Raw genomic sequence first — 24,221 nt, forward strand, 5'->3', positions numbered from 1 at the left:
GCTGGGCTGGGACTCCCAAGAGGCTGTTAAGTACTCTCGAGTGCATCCCCTGGGACACAGAGAGCTGGACAGCCAGGAAGGGGAAGGCCCAGGCAGGAAGAGACGTACCTCACACTGCACAGGTGAGGATGGCCCAGCTCAAGGAGACGAGACAGAGCAGTTGTAAATTGACAAGCTGGGGCATCTCAAAGCTATGCAGATTTGATCAAGAATTCAGTGACCCAGGGATGCCTTTGGGAGGCAGGCTGGTTGGTTTATGGTGAGTTATGTGCTGGGGATTAAAGCCAGAACATTGTGCATGCTGAGCGTACCCTCTTCTGAACTACGTCATATCCCAGTAGTACACAGGTTCCAGCACAGGGGCAAGACTGTCCTATTGTGTGTGTGTGTTTGTCTTTCAAGATGAAGGTCTACCCCTTTCGTCGTATGGATTCCCCATGAGGAAGGTCCTGAGACAAGGCTGGTCCTATATCAGGGAACACCAGGAGGGATTTGGAAAGTCCGTAAGGCTGTGTGATGGACAAGAGGTCAACACAGCAGGCGTTGTCCAGTTCTTAAACCTGCAAGGCACACGCAGGAGCCCAGTGTTATTCATCCCCAGAACTTTTGAGTGAAGGCAACTGGGACCTGGGAGCTTAATTCCCTGGCAATTTTGTCCCGTGGTCCTAGCAGGCAAGAAGCCTCTGACACCCGTGGTGGGAGTGGCATCTGGACACAGGCCTTCATGCTGAAGCAGGGAAGAGAAGAAGAGAGCAGGCAAGGCACCTAGATTGTTGCCATCCCAGCGTCATCCAAAGACCCTTCCCCGGGCAGCTCTTCCCTCTTGCAGTGCCATCAGGTTGGGTACTTCTTGTGCCTTCTACAATAGTTGACAACGCTTGGCATTCAAAGAATTTGAACCCAGATGCAGAGGGCTTTACTCTTAGCCGTTCTTCCTCAAGCGTGCCTTCTCGCAGTCTGCCCGCTTCGGTCTTCTGAGTGCTAGGATTACAGGCACGCATCGTCATGTCTGCCTACAGTTATCTTTGATTTTGAGGGGTGGCTTGGGAGGTAGCTCAGCTAATAATGTGCTTCTTGTGCAAGCATCAGGAGCCGCATTCAGTGCTCATTTAAAAACCCAGGTTCAAGGCAGGCATCTGTGATGCCAGTGTTGCAGGGCAGGGGCAGAAGGATCCCTGGAGCTCGCTGGACAGCCAGCCAGTCTAGCTGGATTGGTGAGTTCTAGGTTCAGTGAGCCCTTGCCTCCAAAAATAAGGTGGAGGATTATTGAGGAAGATACTGGACATTGACATTTGACCCTTCCTCCCCCCACATGCACACAATGCATGCATGCACACACAAAGGAACACATACACATATACGACTCCATACCACACACACACACACACACACACACACACACACACACACAGAGTACTGTTTGGGGCTCACAGGAAAATCAAGAGGGAGATTTATAGGTTTCCTATCATTCCTCTTCACCCCCACCCACGCAGTCTCCCCATTACCGGCATCCCTCGCCACGCAGTGTGTTTGGTACCAGAGACAAACCCACGTTAACACATCATTATTGCAGTTTGGGGTACGCTGTTAACGCGCACATCCTATAGATCCGGGCAAATGTCTGGTGACATATGTCCACTGTGATGGCAGCAGATAGAGTGGTGTCACCAGGGCTTGTTCTCAAGGCAAAAATAATTGGAGATGCTTGGCGCTCTGTGCTGATTGGACCCAGTACTGGAAACTGCCTGGAGTTATAGACGCCCCCAGCCTGCCTTCTGGATGGCTAAAAACAGCCTGGTAAACAGAGACTCCTAACTGCCTTCTGTATTTTGAGATTCCTCACCAACTGCTACTGTCACCGTCCAGCCCTCAGCCAGGCAAATGGCAATGTTTTCAACTTGCCCTGAGTTGCTGTCAGCCGTGACCTTTAGAACCCTGGCCCCTGTGTGTGTTAAAACCGTTTCAGGCTCGGCTTCTGATAGGCAGCCCCATGATGCTGCTGGGGACCAATTCAGAGCTCGGCAGAGCAACGGGAACTAGAAGTTTCCGTGCGCCCCTCCTCCCTCGGTAAAAATCAATTTCACACTTGAGAGCTTATTAAAATTTCTAATTACATTATTTATTTACTTAGTGTGTATATACTATGGTGTGCTTGTGGAGGTCAGAGGACGACTCGTGGGAGCTGTGTGGGGTCCAGGATACGAACTGGAGCCCTGAGCCTCCTCAGCAAGCTCCTTTACCTGTGGTTCTAGTTTGCCTTCTGTTGTTGTGACAAACGCCATGACTAAAGCCTACTTGGGCAGGAAAGGGTTTATTTGACTTATACATAGGATGCAGTCCATGGAGAGGGGTCATGGAGGCAGGCATGAAGGCAGAAGTCACGGAAGAGTGTTGCTTACTACGGATTGTCCAGCTTGGCCTTTTTTTATTTTTATTATTATTATTTTTTTGTTTGTTTTTAGAGATAGGGTTTCTCTGTATATTTGGCTGTTCTGGAACTCACTCTGTAGACCAGACTGGCCTCAGACTCACAGAGATCCGCCTGTCTCTGCCTCCTGAGTGATGGGGTTAAAGGTGTGTGCCCCCCACATCCTGAGCCTGCTTTCTTATACAACTCAGGACCTTCTGCCCAGGTGTAGCCCCATCCACAGTGGGCTGGGCCTTCCTCAATCAATTGGCAATCAAGAAAATGCCCCACAGACCTGCCTTCAGGAATCTGATGGAGACATTTTCTCAATCAAGGTTACTCGTCCTTGAGTTACTCAACTGAGTTACTCTTGACACAGCTCTAACTTGTGTCCAAAGTTGACAAAAACCCAATGAGGACCCCTGCTGAATCACCTCACTGACCCCAGCATGAGATTTGACCCCTAGTTATAGCATGTAATAAAGGAGGAGCCAGGAACAAAGCGGATGGACCTCCCTATCGCGTACGCGAGAAGACTGCATCACAGGAAGGTCGAGTGACCAGTCTAAGGCCACACAGATTTTCATGGCAGAACGGAGACTACAGTTAGGTTGCCTGACTCCCATGCATGTCTTGCTACTAGGCTAATCTTCTTTACACCTCCCGATGATACAGTATAGTGGTGGGTAAGAGCATTGGGCCCTGCACTCACACAGACCCTGGTTCAAGTTCTAACTCTGCCGCCTGCTAGAGGTGCTCAGGAGGGTTACGTGCCGTCACTCAGCCTCTATTTCAATCTCAGGAGCATTCACTGTGAGCTGCTTGACTCGCAATGCTGCCACCGAATGTGGACGTTTGCCCTCAAACAACCACGTCTCCGTTTCTCTGAACACCAGCTGTCTTATGTTTTGAGCCAATTCGGACTCTACCCTCCCTAAGTCAGTGCATGCGGTCATACGTCCCAGCTCACCACTCTGGCTGACCAGACTGCTAAAGCGAAAGTCCCAGGACCCAATGCTCAGGTTTAGTCATTTGTAGAAAGGCATACGGAGCCAGGCAAAGCCCTTTTCTTCTTGTTTTAGCCCACATTTTTGCAAGGTTCAGTCCGTGGCTTGGTACCAGGACAGAGAGCATCTTGACTAGGGGAGTTCGTTGTGAAGAATCTGACCTGGGAGCCAGAGCAGAAGGGATGTCTCATGAAAGGCCTGAGGGAGGCACGTGTGACGTCTCCACCCCTCTGCAGGCACACACTACTAACACCCGGCTGCAATCACCAAGCTTAAAAGTTTTCCAAACCCTGACGCTTGTGAGTTTTGGTGGTGGTGCCGTGGTACAAGTGTGATGAATTGAACTACTGTCAGCTGGCGGCTGAGCTAAGCCTCCACTCAGCCACCCCTCCCTGGAGGTCAGAGCTCTCTCCTCATGGTCTTTCTGGTAGCCAGTCCCACCCTTAAGTTACCTGAAGGTCCCCAGTGATCAAAGAACCTCGTTGGTATGCAAAAGATACTCTCCCTGCTGAAAGGGTTCCAGATACCCCAGAAGCTCTGTGCCAGGACCTGGGTCCGGATACCAAATGTGAATTTCTTATTTACATCCGGGCTCTGTCACCTAATTACTGGGTGATGTTAGACTTGGATCCGAAACCTACAATCATGGCCATGACCATCCTCATCACCTCCTTCACCCAAAAGGTCCCCTGAGAGCTGGATGGGAACACATCTGTGCCGTTCCCAGGGTACATTGCCTGCTGTGACGGTGGCTCAGTTGGGCACTGAAGGCAGCAGGCTTCTCATGTGTCACAGCCAAGTGGGTCTTGGGGATGGAGGGGAGACTGGGGGCTTGACGTCTAGACTGAAAGTGACAGAACTCAGAGTCCTAACCTGCTCCCCACGCCGGCATTTCCCTGAAGTGGCCTTCTGAGAGGCCTGTTCACAACCCCATGCCCAGGGCTGCACGGGAGCCAGGTTCCACACATTCTCTGCAGCAGCCGCCAGCTTTCTCCCTAACAGGCTAAGAACATGTGAGTGAACACCACCTCGCTGTGGATTTTCCAGAATAGTTGGCTTGCCCGGCATGTGATTTGCTCTTGTGATGGAACAGGAGATTAAAGGCAGCGGACATCAGAGGGGAAAGGGCCTCAGAGACTAAGCTGTGGATTTCAACTTTCTCCTGAGGGAGATGGAAGTCATTAAAAGATGTCACGCTGGGAGTCTCCGGGCTGGTTTACCTTTTTACTTGCTCCTGGGGCAGAACATGAGATAGAGGGAGAGCAAGGTTTGCACCATGGTGCACTTGGTTTCCCAGGCTAGACTATCCTGTCCATTGAGGATACTGGCCTCTCTCTGTGGGAAGCCAGTCTCTGGCCCTTCCCTGCTTATCAAAACCAAACCAAAACAACCAAAATAACACTGCCTCTAGGCCTCATGAAACCTCCCCCGGGACACAGTCCTGCAGTTGATATCTATTGATCTTGAGATATACACACTAACAATAGGGACAAGGTAACTAACTGTATTACTCACTTTTCTCATCGTTTTTTTTTTTTGACAAAGTGAGTCTTTTGCTTTTTGTTGTCTTTGTGGATTGTTGTTGATGTTTTGTGGCAGAAGCAGCTTTAACCAGGAAGATTTATCTTAGCTTTCAGTTCAGAGGCCCCAGACCATGTTTGCTTGGTCCTGTTTGTTGCGGCAGAGGGCATCATGGTGGCAGAGTGTGTAGCGGGGGCTCCAGCCAGTGTCTGTTCACTGCGATAGGGAAACACGGTGCAGCAGTCTGTGTGGGTCTTCTCTTCTTGGTGGGCAGGAACTAGAGAGAGAGAGGAAGGAAAGCCACAACACACACTCTCCAAGGACACACTCACAGATACCCACCTCCCCCAGTGAGACTCCCTGCCCTAAATGTCTGCAGCCTCCGAAAGGATCACCACTAGCTGGGGACCAGGCATGCAGCCTGTGGACCTCGGGATCGGTTCCTATTCAGACCTGAGCAGTACCCCTCAGTGAGAGGAGCCAGGGGTCTGGTGACTTAGACATACGAGGTTGCTGTGAGGGCTCCAACTCACTGTTAGTGGGTTTGAGGAGTTGGGAATGACCTCAAAGGAGGGGTGTTTAGAATGTCACCAAGTTTGCCCACGAGAGGTTTGCTGAGCTGGGTGCTAGTCAGGGAGGCAGAGGATGTGGGTGAAGAGGCAGCTGTAATGATGATGACTAATTTGATCTAGGATGCAGGATGCTGAAGTTGATAGGGTAGCACCCCTGTGATTTGCAGTGGGTCAGAGTTGGGGTCCCTCAGTGATCTGGTCTAATCCAGTGACTTGAAGCGACACTGCTTTGGGCCTGAGATGGTACCTCACACTGGGTGTCCCTGAAGGGGAAAACTGCTCCCAAAGTGGCTGGGGAACAAAAGGAGAGAGACCAATGTCCTGCGTTCTCCTTCAAGAACAAACCCCCGAGGCATCCAAAGGCCACCAAATAGTCCAGGGCTCTGAAAGCTCTAGTCTGAATAACACCAAGTTGGGGACCAAGCCTTTGATACCTGACCTTCAGAGAACTTTCTTGTGTAAACTATGGCAATCCCTGAACTCATCTTTCTCTTCCTTTCTTAGCTCAGCATCATTTGGGTGGGGGAGGCTTGGGAAGGTGAGTTCCCATGGCATGTCTTACTCTCTCTAGCACGAGTTAAGTCATTGCATAATTAGTGCATTGGTTATGTGAGTTGCTTATATACTAGAAAGACCATCACAGGACCCTGCCGGTCTTTGTCACTGCTGTATCTCTGGGTCACTGAGACAATGGATAATTATTGAACAGTATCCTAGTTACTCTCTGTTATGGTGAAGAGGGACCAAGGCAGCTCATAAAATAAAGCATTTAATTGGGGGCTTGCCACAGCTTCAGAGGCTGAGTCCATGGCCACATAGCAGGAAGCAGGGCGGTGTGGCGCTGAGCCGTAGTTGGGAGTTTGCATCTGATCCACAACCGTTAGGTAGAGAGAACTAACTGGAATGATGTAGGCTATTGGAACCTCAAAACCCACCCTCAGTGACACACCTCCTCCAATAAATCCACTCCTCCTCATCCTTCCTCAATGGTTTCGCCAGCTGGGGGCCAAGCATTCAAACATAGGAGCATATGGGTTCCAGTCTCATTCAGACCACTACGAGCACCTCCTATGCATTTCTGTGGGCCTGACAGGTGGTCGTTTCTCTGAGTGGCTGTGCAATGCAGGGCAGAAAAAAAGCTTTCTGTGCAAAAACGGAAGGGGGAAATGGTTTAAAAGGTTAAGGCTCCTGATCCAGCCTCTCCCTTTGCGTCTTTCAGTCAATTCCCTGAAAGGTCCCTGAGGCCATCCTGGCTTGAGTGGAGGGGGTGGAGGGGACACACATGTCCTCAAGGGCCCTATCTTCCCGTTCCTGCACTGTTTTCACTCAGCTTTCTGTCTGCCATGAGGTGAGTAGAAACCTCTAAAACCATGAGCTGAAATAAATCTTCCTTTCCTTCAGTTGGGTATATCCAGTGTTTGGTACAGCCATGCACAGTCTAAAAGAGTTGTCCTTATTGGTTCTTCACTGAGATCACTGGGTAGACAGAGAGCAGGCGGTCTACCTAGCCTGGTTCTTCAATGAGATCACTGGGCAGACAGGGACCAGGCGGTATGGCTAGCCTGGTTCTTCACTGAGATCACTGGGTAGACAGGGACCAGGTGGTATGGCCAGCCTAGTTACAGGTAGGGGCAGAGTGCTTACAATAAGACACTGGCTGCCTGGTTGGTGAAGAATGAAACTTACCCTCTTGTGATGAAGTGGAGCTGAAGGGGGTTGGCTGTCTCTGGACAGCCATGCGGTCTAAGACAGAAACTCTCAGACACCAGAATACAGACCTGCCTGCCCTCCAAGCTTTCTTGGAAGACTGGGTGACACACACAAAGATATAAGTAAGCATTTATTGTACTGGGCAACATTTATTGCCGCTCTGCTCTGTGCCGGAATCACTGAGAAGGTGGAGGCTCTGCTCTGAATGAACTCACAACCCTGAGAAGGCTCTGAGTTGTGGCTCCATTGGTAAAGTGTGGCCTAGTGTGGATGAAGCCTTGGGTTCTGTCCCCTGCACTGCGTAACTGGACGTGATGGATCATGCCTGTATTTCTAGTACTCATAAGATAGAGGCAAGAAGGGAGATAAGAAGTTCAAGGCCATCCTCAGCTGTGTGTTGAGTTTGAGGCCAGCCTGGCTTACATGAAAACTTATCTAGAGAGAGAGAGAGAGAGAGAGAGAGAGAGAGAGAGAGAGAGAGAGAGAGGAAGGAGGAGGAGGAAAGAAAAGAAAGAGAAAATGGATCCTTACCTGTTTGTATTGTTCTCCAAAAGAAGCCCACATAGTCAAGATCTTACGATTGGAAGTCCACCTTAGAAGGAAATAAAGAACATCCTTATAGTTTAGTCACAGCTAAGCATCTTTTTAAATGGCTAAAAATAAATTACAATCCATAAAGGGAGAAGATGAGTCTATTTACCATGTCAGGTTGGTGGTTACTGACCGGAAGCTCGCATAATGGACACTGAAGGTGAGCTGGAATAGGTTTGTGCAAACATATTGGTTTGCTAGCGCTGACATAACTAAGAACCACACTCTGGTGGCTCAAACAAGAGAGGCTAGCTGTTCCCATAATTCTGGAAGGTACTGCTTGAGCCATGTGCCCCAGGAAGGCACACAGGAAAGGTCTGCTCCAAGCTTCTCTTAATTTCCCATGGTTTTCTGTCCATCCTTTGTCTTACAGGTGACTACCGTCATCTGTGTGTGTTGTCTCTGTGTTCAAATCTGTTTCTCCTTTATAGAGACATTAGTCATATTGGATCAGGGTCCCTCTTCTCCAGAGCAGCTTTGTCTTGACTAACTACCTGCTACAACTGTCTAAAAATAAGGTCTTTCTTACACGCTTTGGAGTTGAAATTGAGCATGGCAAATATGTCTGGGAGGGAACATAACCCCAGCAACATGTAATTGTTGAGTGATTAATATCTGCAATATTGAAGGTCTTTTTGTTAGTAAGAAAAGAATAATGCCTAAAATGAAAAAAATGGGCAAAATGAATCGGACAGGATTTTCACAGACATTGGTGTATAAACAGCTGATAACCCTGAACAAATACTCTCTTCAGCAGTCAGGAAAATCCAAACTAAATTCCTTGATCTGCTATATGTTGAGTATGCGATGTCCCCAGAATGCTCACTGGGGGAAAACTAGTGGTACTGCTTGGGAAAGTTGTGGAACTTTTAGGAGGAGATACCTTGCTGGAAGAAACACATCACTGCAAGTAGGCCCTCACTTCCGTCTTTCCTCCACCCAGCCCCTCCTCCCTCAGATGTCCTCCCTCAAATGGCTCCCATGCACCCCTCTCAAGTCGGTAGTCTCTTTTTCTTTGGTTATATTGCTTACACGCATGTAAATAGATAAATGTATGTGCATGCATGGACACATTCACATGTGCGTGCACCAACACACACACACACACACACACTCGTATGACCTGCTGAGTCCATTTTTGTTGGTGGTGTGTGTATGATTTCCAGGCTGATAGCTCCGAATTGGACAACCATTAAGAAGCCTCATCCCTGGGAGAAGCTAATTCTCCTTCTCTCAGCAATCAATAGTCCTTTGTCTAGGGTGGGATGAAATTATCCCCCTCCCACATTAATGGGCCCGTTGATATTGCGGTTGTTCAGGTCCTGTTTATGCTGCCGTTTCGAGGAGAGACTGTCTCACAGCAGACTTCCTGATATTATGTTTCCTACAAACCTCGCCTTGCTCAATGTTTCCTGAGCGTTAGATTCAGGAGCTGTGGTATAGATGGAACCCCTGGTGTGGGCTCCCATGGTTTGTTCGTCTCTGCCTTGCATCCAGTTGTGGTTTTCTATGAGGGCCTCCAGCTGCCAGCAGACTGATATACCTACACTGTCTGCCTAGAGGCAGACTATACCTATATTTTCTGTGGGTGTGTCTAAGATTTAGAACGCAGTAAGGAATTATGTTGGGCTAGCAAAATTTTATGAGCAGACTCTTTTCTATGGCCTGTTTCCTCACTAGCCCCAGGAAGCTGGCTAGGTTTTCAGTACCTGGGATGATTTCCCTCCTGTTGAGTGGGCATTGGGTCCAGTTACACAGCTGTTGGTGACTGACATGGGAGTGCCACTCTCTGCACCTTTATTCATATCTTGCCACTCTAGTACTTGTGGAGGTTCACAGATGCTGCAGCGGGTAGGACTGTTTAATTGCCCCCCCCTGGCAGTTTGGGTAGTGTTTTCTGGAACCTTGGAAGCTTGGTTATAGGAAAAGTCTTTCAGGTCTGATCGAGCTCTAGTCATTGGAGCCCTATGTCCTAAGTGTGTGCTGTCTTCAGTAGTAAGGGCTGACCTTCAACCCCTGAGAGGCAACCAAGGGCTACATTGAAAATCTCTATTTTTGGGGGGGAGTCACATGGATTACCGTGAGCAACCTTTGAAAGGTTGTACCCTGCTATGTCATACTAGGGATTTTGTTAGACTGTGGTTCTTATGGGGAACTTTGTCAGCTCAAATGTCTTAACTTCCATAAGTATATATACACATATATATGAATATACTTATACACACATATATATGTGATATATCATATGTATGTGTGCCTTAATGTATATGTTTGTACATACATACATACTAACATGCATTGTGTGCCATTTTAGGTAAATGTAAAATAATGTGATTCTGTGAGTCTTTATTAAGCAACTTCAGTGTGACTTGTCCACCCTTCTCCTTCTGTGCTGAGCTCTGTCCCATTTCCCCAGTTGGAGCCCCACCCCTGGCGTTATTCCATTTCTTAGGTGTTACAATGTGACCATCAGCTTCATGTTCCTGCTGCCTTGCCTTCCCTGCTGGCAGACTGCGTCCCCTTGGAACTGTAAGCTGGAATAAACCTCTGAAATTGCTTTGGCCGGGTATAAAGTTACTAATACCTCACTGGGCAAGAATGATGACAAGCTTGACGGTGGCAGAAAAATCCAGCCCATTGTATCGTCACCCGCATTGTGGGCATGAAGAAGACGTTGGCCTTAATGGAAAGTCAGAAACCAGTGGTTCTGAACAGAGGAAAGACAGGATTCCTCCTCCATGCATGGGTTTGCTTTCTATAGTTTCACTTACCAGGGCCAAACATGGTCTAAGTCTATAAGTGGAAAATTATAGTGTCGGTTTCTTACTGTGCCCAACTTATAAGTTTAGCTTTCCTGAGGTAAACATGTATAGAGAAATTGTGGCGGGTATTGGCTTCGCTGTTACCTGTGCTTTCGGGTACCCGCTGAAAGTTGGACCATATCCCCCAAACATGTGTGACAGAGGGGACCAGTGCACATTAAATTGACACCTGACTAGATAGTTCTGTGCGCTAATTTCCTTGTCACTGTGACAAAAACTCGAAACTTAGAAGGTTTCTTCTGGCTCACAGTTCAAATGTGTAGACTATCAGGGCAGGGACAGTGTGGTGGCTGGAACATCTTGGTCCCTGGCACCAGAAGCAGATAAAACCTTCAAGGCCTACCCCGTTTAATTACTTCCACCAGCTAATCCTCTTGTCCCAAAGATTCCATAGTCTTTCCAAACAGCCCTGAGAGCTGGACTAGTATTCAGACACACACGCCTGTAGGGGGTGTTTCAGATCCAAGTCATCACAATAGTCAATTGGAGAAATGCAACAGTCGTATGTTAGACGTCTCCACGACGTTACAACCATTTGCTAAAGCAATAACACCCTTCTCTAGTCCCTCCCGGACACATAGATTCACATCTTGTATGCTGATGGCCAGAAAGTTAGCTTACCCCTTTCGGCAGTCAATCCTCCAGTTCATAGTGACTGTCAAAAACTACCTTATTGTTTCTTGAGCCAACTATCCTACCTCAGGTTTTTATGAGGATGCAGTCTTTAAAAAATAAATCCTAACTATTCCACTGATGTCATTACAAATAACTGGGTGGGGCCGGGGGCCTGGGAACATTTATCACCACACAAGCATGATTAGATCCCTGGGACCCATGTATATGCCCGGTGGGCGTGGCAGTGCACCTGTAACTACATTGCAACAGACTCGAGACAGTGGATCCCCAGGGCAAGCCAGCTAGCAAGACTAGCTGTACCTGTGAGCTGTGGGTTTTATCAAGAGATCATCTCTCAATGAATAATGTGAAGAAGGATGGAGGAAGACTCCCTATGTCATCCCTTGGCCTACACACATATATGCACACGTGCGCACACACACACACACACGGGCACGGGCACGGGCATGCACACACTCTGTATACACATGTGAATGAACACATACACATACCACATACAACCTAGGTATCATCAGACTACACTGTTAGATGAAGGCTGATGTACAGCTAGGTCATTACATGGAAAATATGTATTTAAAGTTTACTACAAGAAAATTTCAGAATCAGCTTGTGTCCTTACGGTGGCTGTGTAAATACATGCAGGTGTGTTGACGGAGGCGGGAGGAGTAAAGGGCACATTGATGAAGAGTGTAAAATGCTGGGATTTTTAAAAATGTATCTTACAATTACAAAAATGTATTTTTATGTAAAATGGATTTTGCTTTTTTAGAAATCATTTTCTTTAGAAAGGTTGCTTTTTACAGTAAATTAGGAAACAAAGATTTCTCCGGGATGGTCAGAATAAAAGCCGAGGGGGCCTGCAGAGCAGCTGTGTTCGTGCCCCATTAAAAGTGTATGCACACTTGTGAAGCCCTAGCGAGGTGAGTGTGAGCAGGAGCATTTAGAAGCACTTCAAAGACAGCCTGTGAGGAGAGAGCCCGCCTCTTGTTTCCCCGGAAAATGTCCTTTGTCCCAGATGCTTTTTCCATGATTTTCTTTTTATTGATTAGAGCTTGACTGTATTCAAAGGCTGCAGGAGAGGATTTGCGTTTTCTTTTTTCTTTTTTTTTCCTTTCGGCCTGGGTGGAGAGCCACAGCGTTTGCAGGGCTGCCAGGAAGCTGGCAGAGGGGGCTCTGGATTTGCTTGAGTAATTTACAGACGGTCTATTTTGGGTCTCCCTAGCCCACCCCACGTGGCACTCCTCAATTAAGCTCATCGGCCTTTTATAAAAAAGGAAATGAGGCTTGTTTATTTGTGACATCTCCCCTAAAAGGGAAAAGAGAGAAATGATTCCCTCACTCAGTCCCTCCTCCGTCTCAGCTTCCAGCTCCTAAGGCTAGGAAGAACAGGTGGCAACAGTGTCGTGCCCTCTCTGGGACTGAGATGTGACAGTGGTCCCACCTCCATCTGGGGGGCCTGCGTAGCTTGTTCTCAGGATCCCCCAGACTGGAGTGGTGTCTGGTGCCATGAGTATTGCTTAGCTTACAGTGCAGTCACATTCCCACAGATCCATCGGGAATTAGAAATATCGGGAGCTGAAAACCTATTTCACCTGCCTGCTGCAGCCTGCATGGTCATTGACTCCAGCTGTGACGAAGGTGTGATCCTCAGTGGGGTGCTATTGGGAGGTGTTTGGGCCTTTAAGATGGGACATAGTGGGATGTTTTTAGGCTAGTGGAGATCTGCCATTGAAGAGACCCTGGACCTTTTCTCCTCCTCTCTTTTGCATTCCAGCTGTTCTGTGTGGCCCAGAGAAGGGCCTATGGCAGATCTATGGTAGCTGTGCTTGGGGTTTCAAATGAGTGTGTTTATTAAGCACGTCGAAAGCGTAAAAGCAGCAAGTAGCAGGTAAACAGAGGCTCTAGGTCAATAGCAAGCCATCTAGTCGGGTGCTTACGCCATCTGACGGAGGTCTGAGAGAACAAACAGGGACACACCATCAGGGCTCACAAGCTCCCAACACAGCCCCTCTCTGGTCCTGCTTCTGGCTCCCATTCCCACTGCAGACATTTTTGTGCTCTGGGATGCATAGTGACCTCTGTTGGGGATGGTTTGTATTTCACTGCTCTCAAAGGCACAGTGGTTGCTGTTCTCTTTCCTCCATCTTAAAGATTTAGGGGGCAAGGTGTTCCAAGACGGGGATCTTTGGAGGACACTTGAGACCAACATGGTTTGGTCTGAAACAGAGGGAAGAAGGTGCCAGCTTCCAGAGCAAGCTTCTCAGTGAGTCTGAACAACACACGGCAATTCCCCAATACATCTCTGTTCCAGCAGCCGCGATGTAAGTGGTTTTGTTCCACTATGAGCTGCCACTCTGATAGCTGCCTCACCACAGGCCCGGAGCAAAGGGTCAGCCTATGATGGGTTGAAACCCCCATAAACCTTTTCTCTTCGTAAGTTGATTGTCTCAGGCATTTAGTTAGAATGACAGAAATGCCACCTAACCTTCCAAACGCCACAGTTTAGTAGCACAGCACACCAGTGTCCCTTTGTGGCTGGTGGAAGCTGTACTCACTGCTCACACAACATGGCAAGAGAGAAAGCTCACATACCCCCAGCTCAGGCGATGATCAAAATTCTCAATTCAAAGAAGACGTGGAAGAAAGAATTTCCAAGTTGAATCATTATAAGTTAGAGACTACCCCTGTCAGCGTGCCATGTGTGTCCCAGGGTAGCTATGAATGTGGCCTGACTCATTTGGAAATGACATCGTTTCAAAAGATTGGACACTTCTGTTCTATACAGGAGTGAACAGGTGGCGTTGTGCTGGCCTTTATGGGGAACACGAAGACATCTGGTAAGGACAGCGTGTCACACAGGCTATAAAACAAGGCTGTGCGATAGAGAGACCAGGCTGACTTTAATTCGATGGGAAAGCTTAGATGAGAAGGTGACATTTGAGATTCCCTGGAAACTGCAGGACCCCTGCACCAGCCATGGCCTTAAGTTTTCCTTTGTTCATTGTGTGTGTGCGTGCATGTGTGTCTGTGTCTGCCTGTGTCTTTCTCTCTGCATGTATGAGCGTGTATGGAGTATGTGTATGCCCATGTCTGTGTGGACATATGCACATGGAGCAAGGCATCCGGTGTCCTGCTTCATCGCTCTTGGCCTCGTTCCCTTGAGACAGGGTCTCTCACCGAACCTGGAGCTAGGCTGGTGGCCACCAAGTCCCAGCCCTCCTTTCTCTCCCCATTAACCCCCCACACAGCACTGGAGTTACAGGCAGGTATGTGGCCATGTCTATCTTTTTATTACATGAATGCTGGGGATTTGAACTCAAGTCCTTATGCCTGGGCAGCAAACCATCTACCCATCTCCCCCAGGCCCCAACTTTCTAATGTCTCAACACTTCCTTTAGAGTTATTTGTGAAGTATCATACTCTTGCCCCTAAGATATACATCTTTCTTGTTTGAAATAGAGATGGGTCCTACCTGCTTCTGCAGGGGTCCACAGCACACACCTGTTCTGCCTGCGTGGGAAGACATCCTTATCTTTCCCGCTGACCAACTCAACAATAACAACTTGAAATCGCCTGGGGTGAGGTTATTTATATAGGAAGGTCTTAATTTCTTTTTTAAAATCTAAGCTACTGACTGTCTCTCCTGCTTTATTATTAGTAACAAGTTACTTGGAACTTGTGTTATGAATCTCAAGAATTCAAGACCTGAGCATGAAAGGGCAACGGAACTCAAGCGAAGGACTCCCGGGTTCTATTCTATCTGTATTTGGGAAGCAAATTCCCTGAAATGTTTTTCTACAACAGGATAAGCTAAACAAAATCCTACCTCCATTTTAAGACCTGTCCCCAGTTCATCCTTCTCCAGGATGCTTTGGTGGCCACATCCTGCTGAGTGAGTGTGGATCAAACTTCAGGCTCTCTAGTTTGCCACAGGCCTTGTGATGCCTGTTTAAATGGAGGTTAAGATCACATCATATAAATGTGGCCATCGTAAAGTCTACAGTTACTGGCATTGGTACCCTCAGTGGAGTACAACCATAATTTCTACCTAATTCCAGAACATTCCGTCACTCAGACAAGGCTTTGAATCCCTGACGAGGTTGCCCTGCATTCCCGCTCTTTCAGAGCCTGGAAAGTATCCCTGTACTCTCTGTGCCCAGATGCCTGCAAAGAGCTGCTTAAGGAAGGAAGGGTTGTTAGGGTCATCACTTGACTCTCAGTTAGTTATGGAGGACAGGCGTGATGGCGGGGGAGAGAGGCAACTGGTCACGTTGCATCTGTATTCAGGGAGGAACACAATGAATTTTGGTCCTCAGCTTGCTGCATCCTTTTTCTGCTTATTCAGTCTGGGACCCCAGCCTATGGAATGGTGCACCCCATATTCAGGGTGGGTCTTCCCTACTCAGGTAGACATCCCCACAGATACACCCAGGACTATATCTCATAGGTGACTTACAACTCCCTCAAGTGGACCGTCAAAGTTAACACCACAGTTTGGATGTTCTGTATGTTCACGGGATCATAAAGCACATGATCTTTTGTGTCAAGCATGTTTTCCAGGTTCATCTGTGTAGCAGACAACTTGTAAAAGTTAGTTTTGTCCTTCTGCCTTGTGGCTTCTGTGCCATCTCACCAGTCGTGTTTTCTGCTCTGTAGATCCATTTCTTCATCTTGACGATAGGCATGTAGGTAGACATGCGTTCCCTGGGGCTGTGACATGTTTTTCACCTATTATCCCCCAGTAGACTATGTTTGGTTTGATGAATGTCTCTTATTGCCCCTTAACTGTCAAGAAGATCATGCGAGATTAAAGCGAGGAGCTGAGCTTGCACCCTGCCTGTCATCCCTAACCTGAACTGCATGGTTTGAATGGATTCTTTCATTTAAAACGCGGGGGCCTCTGGAGTTGCTGGAAGGACAGAATAACAGCCACACGTGGGACAGGGCCTGGCCTGTGCCGCTGTCTTACTGACAGTTTGCTGTGGTGGTCACGACCATGACACCCCCTGGGCGGAGGATCCAGGAACTATTGAATGAAGCTTGTTAAATGAATCATCAAGCCTGCTGTTCAGTTGGCCTGCTCTTTAGTTCTTGCTAACTGCCCCCCAGGCGGCACACTGATCACTCCTGTGATGAGCAAGCAGCAGAGCAGCTGGATCGATGCGCATACTTCCTCGGAGGATAGGAGTGGATGCTGTGGTATTGGTGTGGGGGTGAGCCTGGGAAGAAGAGGGGACAGTAAGCTTAAAGCCTACACAAGCAAGAGGATAAAAGAGCTTTGCTTTGTCTAAGACAAGAAACAACCAGAAAGGGATGGATGAGTCCAGGAAGCTGCCAGTTGGTGGCCCGGAAGAGGGAATCAGCAAGCCTCTTGAAGGTGGTCTCCTGAAGGCTTCTTGAAGGTGGTAGGAAGGTCTCAAGAGGTTCCTGGGTACTGAGGATTCAGGCAGTGGCCTCCTAGCCCTTCCCACTTCCTATAAGAATGGCCAAGGCTGAGCAGGCTCCCATGGGGACAGCCACCAAGCAGCTTGTCATGGCTCACATGGACGTCTCTAGAATCCGGCCATGCCACACCCCAGCCTTCATTTTGTTCTTTAAACACACCAAGCATATTCTTTCATGTTTAGGCAGCTTGACTGACTGAGCTACTAATCCCTCCCAGCACCACCCCCGGTCCACATAGAAGGCATTGCGAGCTGAGAACTTGCAGGTTTTAGAAGGAATGAGGGAGGTGTTGCTTGGGGTTTAAACCTGGGAAGAGGAAAATTCATGAGGACCTAGATGGCTTCCCCTCGCCTGGCTCCTGTGGAACCTCAGCCTTACTGACAGGAAGACAGATGCACCTGTGGGGTCAGATGCTAAGGATGCTGCACCCTCCAGGCCCCTAAGGACCAGCAGGAGGCCACCAGCAACTATGTCAAGGGCCCTGGGATTTTCTTATGACCCAGGGTACCCAGTTCAGATTTCCTGTCTTGATAATCTGACCAACCAGGCCAGGGTAAGAGAAACCTGGAAGGGCAAAGGTAACCGGGGGACACAACCTGACAAGGGCAGAGTTCACCAAACTGTTAGTGGGGGGTGTTAAGAAAAGATACTCAATGACAGTTTTTTCCCCCAGTCCTGAGGTCAAACCCTTATATTTGCTAGGTAAATGCTCTATCACTAAACTACATCTCCAGTTCCATCAGAGACTGTGTGTGTGTGTGTGCATGCACACACACATACAAGTGGGTGTACACATTTGTGGGTGTACATGTTTGTATGGGTATGCGCTTGTTTGTAGGTGTGTATATGCTTGTGTGTATGTATATGTGTACATGCTTGTGTGTATGTTTATGGGAAAGCATGTGTGTATATATATATATTTGGTGTGTGTGGTGTGAATGTTTATATGTGTATATATTTGTGTGTTCGTGTGTATTTACATACTTGTGTAGGTATACACATGATTGTGGGTCTGCATGTTTATGTGTGTACATATCTGTGTGTATATGGGTGTATGCATGTTTATGTTGTATGCATGTGTCTACATATATTTGTGTGTGTGCATTGTGTACATGTTTTTGTAAGTGTGTATATATGTGTGTACATGTTGATGGTTACACATGTATGTATATGTAGTTTGCATGTTTGTGGGTGTATACATTTGTGTAGATGTGTAGATGTGTACATGTTTGTAGGTATGCATGTTTGTATATGTACATATTTGTGTATGCATGGGTGTGTACATGTTTGTGTGTATATATTTGTGGGTGTGTACATGTTGGTGTGGATGTGTACATGTGTGACGAGTATGTATATGATTGTGGATATACATGTTTGTATGTGTACATATTTGTGTAGATGTGTGTGTACATGTTTTATGTACATGTATGTGTTTCTGTGAAGATGTACATGTTTGTATGGGTATATATTAAATATTTTTTCCATTCACTCTCTACCTTATTTTTTAGACAGGACCTCTCTCTGAACCTAGAACTTATGAGTTCGGCTAGGGTGACCTGTCTGCCAGGGAGCTCTAGGGAGCCTCCTGTCTCTGTGCTCTCCCAGCCCCTAGCACTGGAGTGGCTGTGTGCCACCACACCCAGACTTCATGTGGGTGCTGGGCATCTAAGCACATATCCACAGGCTGGTGCAGAGATGCTTTACCAGCAGAACTGTCTTTCCAGCACTTTAAAGCACTCAGTCAGGCTGGGCGGTGGTGGCGCACGCTCTTAATCCCAGCACTTGGGAAGCAGAGGCAGGCAGATCTCTGTGAGTTCAAGGCCAGCCTGGTCTACAAGAGCGAGTTCCAGGACAGGCTCCAAACAAAACTACAGAAAAACCCTGTCTCGAAAAACCAAAAGGAAAAAAAAAACCACTCAATCAGGCTTACTCAGGATCATCGTGACGGCATCAGGAGCACAGCAATGAGATTTTGTAGAGGGGCAGAGCTTGGGCTCAGTCCTTAGCTGGAATTACTGGGGGTGCCTCTGAGGGAAGAGGGGCTCTGTTTAAATCAGCCTTGCTGAAGACGGACCAGGCGACTGGGATGGTGGGAGAGGAGGAACCTGAGACAGTGAGAACTCAGATATTGACAGCAAAGGTTTAGGGCCAGCAAGAGTGCTCAGTGGGTAAGGGTACCCCCACAAACTACTACATAAATAAAATACAATATAATGAAAAAGTAAGGGAGGGGCTCTTGGTAAATGAAGTGAGCAGGCCTTTGGGTAAAAACTGGCTTCCCACAGTAAGTGCCCAGATGGGCCCAGGATAAAGTCTGTCCAATCAAAGAACCTTCATCAATTGCCAAGTGGGCACTTGGGCCCAGCACCAGCAGACCTTCCTGTTTTTCAAGCAAAGCAAGAAATCCTATTTTTTTAAATGTGAACTAGTTTTCTCTTTAAAAGTACATAATGATTAGTAACTATCTGTTTGAATATGATATGAGCCAAACAAAATACACCCATGGACTATAAATTTGAAATCTGTAGTTAAGTGTGAGGTAGTTTCTTGTTTATAGGTTAACTTGATCCAGCTAGGAATCCAGTTTTGTTGTTTTGTGTTTGAGACAGGGTTTCAGTGTGTAGCCCTGGCTGGCCTGGAATTTCCTATGTAGACCAACTTGGCCTCAAACTCATCGAGATCTGCCTGCCTCTGCTTCTCACATGCTGCGATTAAAGGCACAGACCACCATGTCCAGGCCATAGAGAAATATTTTGTGATGAACATTGTGTTAGAATTGCCACTTGCCGCTGGGCGGCGGTGGCGCACGCCTTTAATCCCAGCACTCGGGAGGCAGAGGCAGGCAGATCTCTGTGAGTTTGAGGCCAGCCTAGTCTAGAAGAGCTAGTTCCAGGACAGGAACCAAAAGAGCTACGGAGAAACCCTGTCTCAAAAAATAAAAAAAAAGAATTGCCACTTGCCATCATATAAACACTGCTTGGCCCATTTCTATTAATGTGTGTAGCACCACAAGGTGGTGACTTATCTTGCCTAACCCATGTTTAGTAATCTGTGTAGCACCAGTCTTACCGGGAAAGATTCAGCATGTCTGACCTGGCGGCTTGCTTCATCGCGTCTGCCGTGGAGAGGGGAGGCGTGGCGTCTGAGCTCACTTCCTCTTCCTCCCAGCATTCTGTTCTGTTTACTCCACCCACCTATGTTCTAACCTATGAGGCCAAGCAGTTTCTTTATTAATTAACCAATGAAATCAACAGATTGACATATGACACTCCCACATCAAGTAGGTAGCTGGATGGTCAGGGGGATGGATGAGACATCTTTAGAGACCCATCCTGAAATATTATTAATAAAAAGGTGTATGTCTAGGAGTTACTCCAGAATCACATATGGAGTCGAATGCAGATGTAGAAATCTAGATTGATTACAAGGTAATCCCTGAATCTGAGATATGGTATAGATTGAGATTCCTTGGACGTTTTTGACTGCTAATATGCCTGGAAGCTGACAGTATATTTTAGTGCCGTGATCACCTAGTGATGCTTTTGGGGATTAAACAGGAAAAATTATATCCTACTTGGGATTTAATTTAAAACATTTAGCTAATTTTTTGTGAATAGAGGTAAGTATAGATAAAGCAGCATTTGGTAAAAGTTTCTAATTACTGAAGGTGGGCAGTGGGTACATGGGGAATGACTCGCTACTCTGAGTTTTTTTACAATTTTTTCAAATAGAGGCATGAAAATAAGGGCTCCTATTTTCTAGGCAGCATGGAGCCATCCATCCTAGGTACTTGCGTAGACTTTTCATAGCCCTGAGATAGCCCTGACATAGAGATAGCCCTGTGTTCTTTGGTAGGAGAAGCAATGTGCTGAGCATGGTTGTGGTAAGGGGTGGGCTCTGTTGTTAGCTACAGGTTAAGAATGGTATCTTTCTCAGGTAGCTCTCTGCTATGTAAAGAGTCTTCCATAATTTGTCTTGTCTAAACTACATCTTCCCAGCCGTGTGACTTTGGGCTGAGTCTCATTTTCACCACCTACTAAGCGAAGTAAATGCTGTTGCCTCTGGGACTCGCCATGAAGACTAAACTGGCTGTTCCACCTAAAGCACTTAGCACCATCCTTGGCCGTCACTTCTGTTGTTGTGACAGTGGTTGTTGTTGTTGCTGTTAAATGTCCTAAGAGCAGGCAACAATTTTGAAATAGACAAGAAAATAATTGGATGCAGAAACTAAAAGAAATCGAAACATGGCTTAGTCGATGAAGCGCTTGTATTCCTGACGATCCGAGTTCAACCCCCATAAAAATTCTGGGCATGGTAGCATGTGCCTGTAATCTCAACATTGGGGAGGCAAAGACAGGAGGATCCTCGGGCTCACTGGCCAGCCAGTTTAGTCTAATTGACGAGCTCCAGACAGATAAGATCCTGTCTCAGAGGAGGTGGATGCTTTCATAAGGATGACACCCATGTTTGTTTGTCCTTTTGCTTCCATGCAAACTCGCACACATGCACATAAAGGTGTTGCCCCCCTGTGTGCATGCATGCATACGCACGTGCAAAAGAAAAAAATCCAAGAAAGAAGCACCCGTTGTCAACTGACCCACCTGCAGCCACCGTACAGGGGACACAAAGAAGGAAGACTGACAAAGCGACCGTCTGATGATTCTCTTTCCTGCAGAACGAAGTGGAGCTGGGGGAGCTGCTTCTGTCTCTAAACTACCTACCAAGTGCCGGGAGACTGAATGTGGACATCATTCGAGCCAAGCAGCTCCTGCAGACTGACGTGAGCCAGGGTTCAGGTATGTCACAATCCCATCATCCTCCACATCTCTAAGTGGTTCTCTGTTTATTGAGGGACCCAGTTCATGTGTGTGTGTGCACGTGTGTGTGTGTGTGTCCTGGACATTATCGATGGTGCATAGCATAAGGGTGTCCAGATAAGGGCGGACAGCATCTAGAACTAGAATACTCATTCAAAAAGAAAAAAAATAAGTGATCAGCTATGTCTTAGGACGAAACAGTTCATTGTGGGAGTCCTATCACACACGTGACGGATAATGATAACTTCTGAAATCTATCTTTCCTTTGAACTTGGGAGCCACTGAGAAGCAACGTGCTTTTTCCACGTCCTATGCCTGTAATTCAGATGCCGTGCTCTAGGCTGTGGAAGTGCACAGCTTGGCACTCTGATCAAGGAAGGTGGGCCCAGCCTGGGGGGGGGGGTGCAGTTCGTTTCCTGCATACCATAATTCTTTATAAATCCCAGCTCTGAAAGAGCTATTGTGATATTTACTTTCTAGCAAAAATTGGTTCAAACACATTTAACAAAAAGCCCAGATTCCATTCTATCTTCTCCCGTGACAGCCGAGGATGCTATTGTAACTGAAACCATCCTGGGCTTCCTCGCTTCAGCTCAGATCCAATAGCCAAAGGAAGTTGTTTACAATGAGATGACAGCTGAATCTAGACTGCACCTTGTAGTCTCAAAAGCCACAGTAGAAAGTAGAGGCTTAAAGAGGGCTGGAGGAGCACCGCCGTGGCTGGAGGAGCACCGCCGTGGCTGGAGGAGCACCGCCGTGGCTGGAGGAGCATTGCCGTGGCTGGGGGAGTACTGCCATGGCGGGAGCATTCCAACTCACCACAATGGAGAGGCAGGATGCTCTTCAGCAGGAAATCAAACTGCCTGACATAAAATGTGTTTGTGCAGCTTGCAAAGTTGGCGTGGAGCAGTTACTTAACCTTTGTATATCCCAGCTTCTTCATCTAGAAAACTGTGTAATGATAGTGTTTATCTCCCTGGCTTGCTTATATAAACATTAACTTCAGTCACCTGCGCAAATGCCTTTCTAAACTCTAAAATGACCAAAGCATGGCAATTCTAGTTCTGTCTTTGTTCTTCTCCTTTGTATAAGCTGTGAGCCCACCGCCCTGCGAATGGCTTTCTGCTTTTGGGTGGCCTCCAACCCAATTCTGCCTCCACCAGCTAGATCTTGAGGAAATCATTCCTTGTCTTTAAATCTACAGTTTACCCATTTGTGAAGTGAACACAATGCCTAAAACATGGGAAGGAGTTCAGTGAGTGCTGGATGTGTGGGGGAAGAAGAAAAGAAATCAGCAGATAAGAAGACAGCTGTGGAAACGATGGGCGGATACATGGGATAATGGTTAAGAGAAAGCAGGAGTACATTGATGCCTGGATTAATAGGTGGATGAGTGGTTAGATGAAGGAATGAACCAGTGGGTAGACTGATAGAAAAATAAAAAGATGTCAGTAGTAGAGCCCTTGCCTAGTATGCAGGGAGCCCTGGGCTCTTTCCCCAGCACTGCAACTGTATAGAGATGGGGAGGGGATGGGTGGCTATTCTGTTCCATAGATAATAACTTTGATGGAGATGGATGGACAGATGGATGGATGGATGGATGGATGGATGGATGGATGGATGGATAAAAGAATGGTGAATGGGGAGTGTATTAACTACTTGATGGATAAATGGGAAATGGATGGGCAAAAGAGTAGATGAGTGCTTTTATAGATGGATGGATGAATTGGTTGAGATAGGCAAAAATTAGGTGGATGGATGGACGGACGGATGGATGGATGGACAGGAAAATAGGAGAGCAAGAGGATGTTTGGGAAGTTGAAGAGAGGAGAGATGACTTGATTCTGTTTCCTCATCCCCAGTGTTCTATAATGTTATATCCAATCCTCAGACCCATTTGTAAAAATCCAGCTGGTACATGGACTCAAGCTTGTGAAGACCAAGAAGACGTCATTCTTAAGAGGTACAATTGACCCTTTTTACAACGAATCCTTCAGCTTCAAAGTTCCCCAGGAAGAACTGGAAAATGCCAGCCTAGTATTCACAGGTAAGGTGACATCCTAGACCCCAATGAAGCCCTGGTGAGGAATGTTCAGCTTGTTACATAAAAACTGAAGGCATCTAGAGAGAGTTATGCCTAAGACTATGGTATCTGGTTGTTCAACTACCTAGATTTGAACCCACTCCCTGTCCATAAACTTGTACAAGACCTATAGAGCCTAAACACAGTTGTTATGTAATTGTCAGGAATCTAACTCAAGCTGGATTCCTTGAAACTACCATATAATTTACTTAACTCCCTGGGGCCTCAGTTTCTTCATCTATAAAATATGAATAATATTAGCTCTTGTGTTATAGGTTTACTGTGTCGAGTAAATGATTTATGACCCTTGAATAATATCTGATACATATTATGTCAGATTTGTTGATGATGGTGTTGGTACTGATGATGGGGATGATGATAATGATGGTGGTAGTACTGATGATGAGGACGATGGTCATGATGATGATTCAAGTTGATGGGTTTAATATAAATAGAGAAGGTTAGGTGTTGGCTCACACCTTAATCCCAGCACTCTGGAAGCAGAGACAGGTTGGTCTCTGAGTTCGAGACCAGCCTAGTCTACAGAGGGAGTTCCAGGACATCCAGAGCTACACAGAGAAACCCTGTGTCAAAAAAAAAAAAAGTCTTT

General features: G+C 47.1%; 1 protein-coding gene across 3 annotated transcripts in view; it reads left to right on the forward strand.

Annotated features, from left to right (window-relative positions):
* The window catches only part of Syt17 (synaptotagmin 17), a 66,617-nt gene that overhangs the window by 17,034 nt on the left and 25,362 nt on the right, over window positions 1–24,221 (forward strand). For all 3 annotated transcript variants that reach the window (XM_057779880.1, XM_057779882.1, XM_057779881.1), the window contains 2 exons: window positions 21,387–21,507; window positions 23,420–23,575. In XM_057779880.1, coding sequence (XP_057635863.1) covers window positions 21,387–21,507; window positions 23,420–23,575 — 277 coding nt within the window. The remainder of the gene's footprint in view (window positions 1–21,386; window positions 21,508–23,419; window positions 23,576–24,221) is intronic.

Source organism: Chionomys nivalis, chromosome 8 (assembly GCF_950005125.1).
Source record: "Chionomys nivalis chromosome 8, mChiNiv1.1, whole genome shotgun sequence".
In the NCBI taxonomy this organism is placed as follows: Eukaryota; Metazoa; Chordata; class Mammalia; order Rodentia; family Cricetidae; genus Chionomys; species Chionomys nivalis.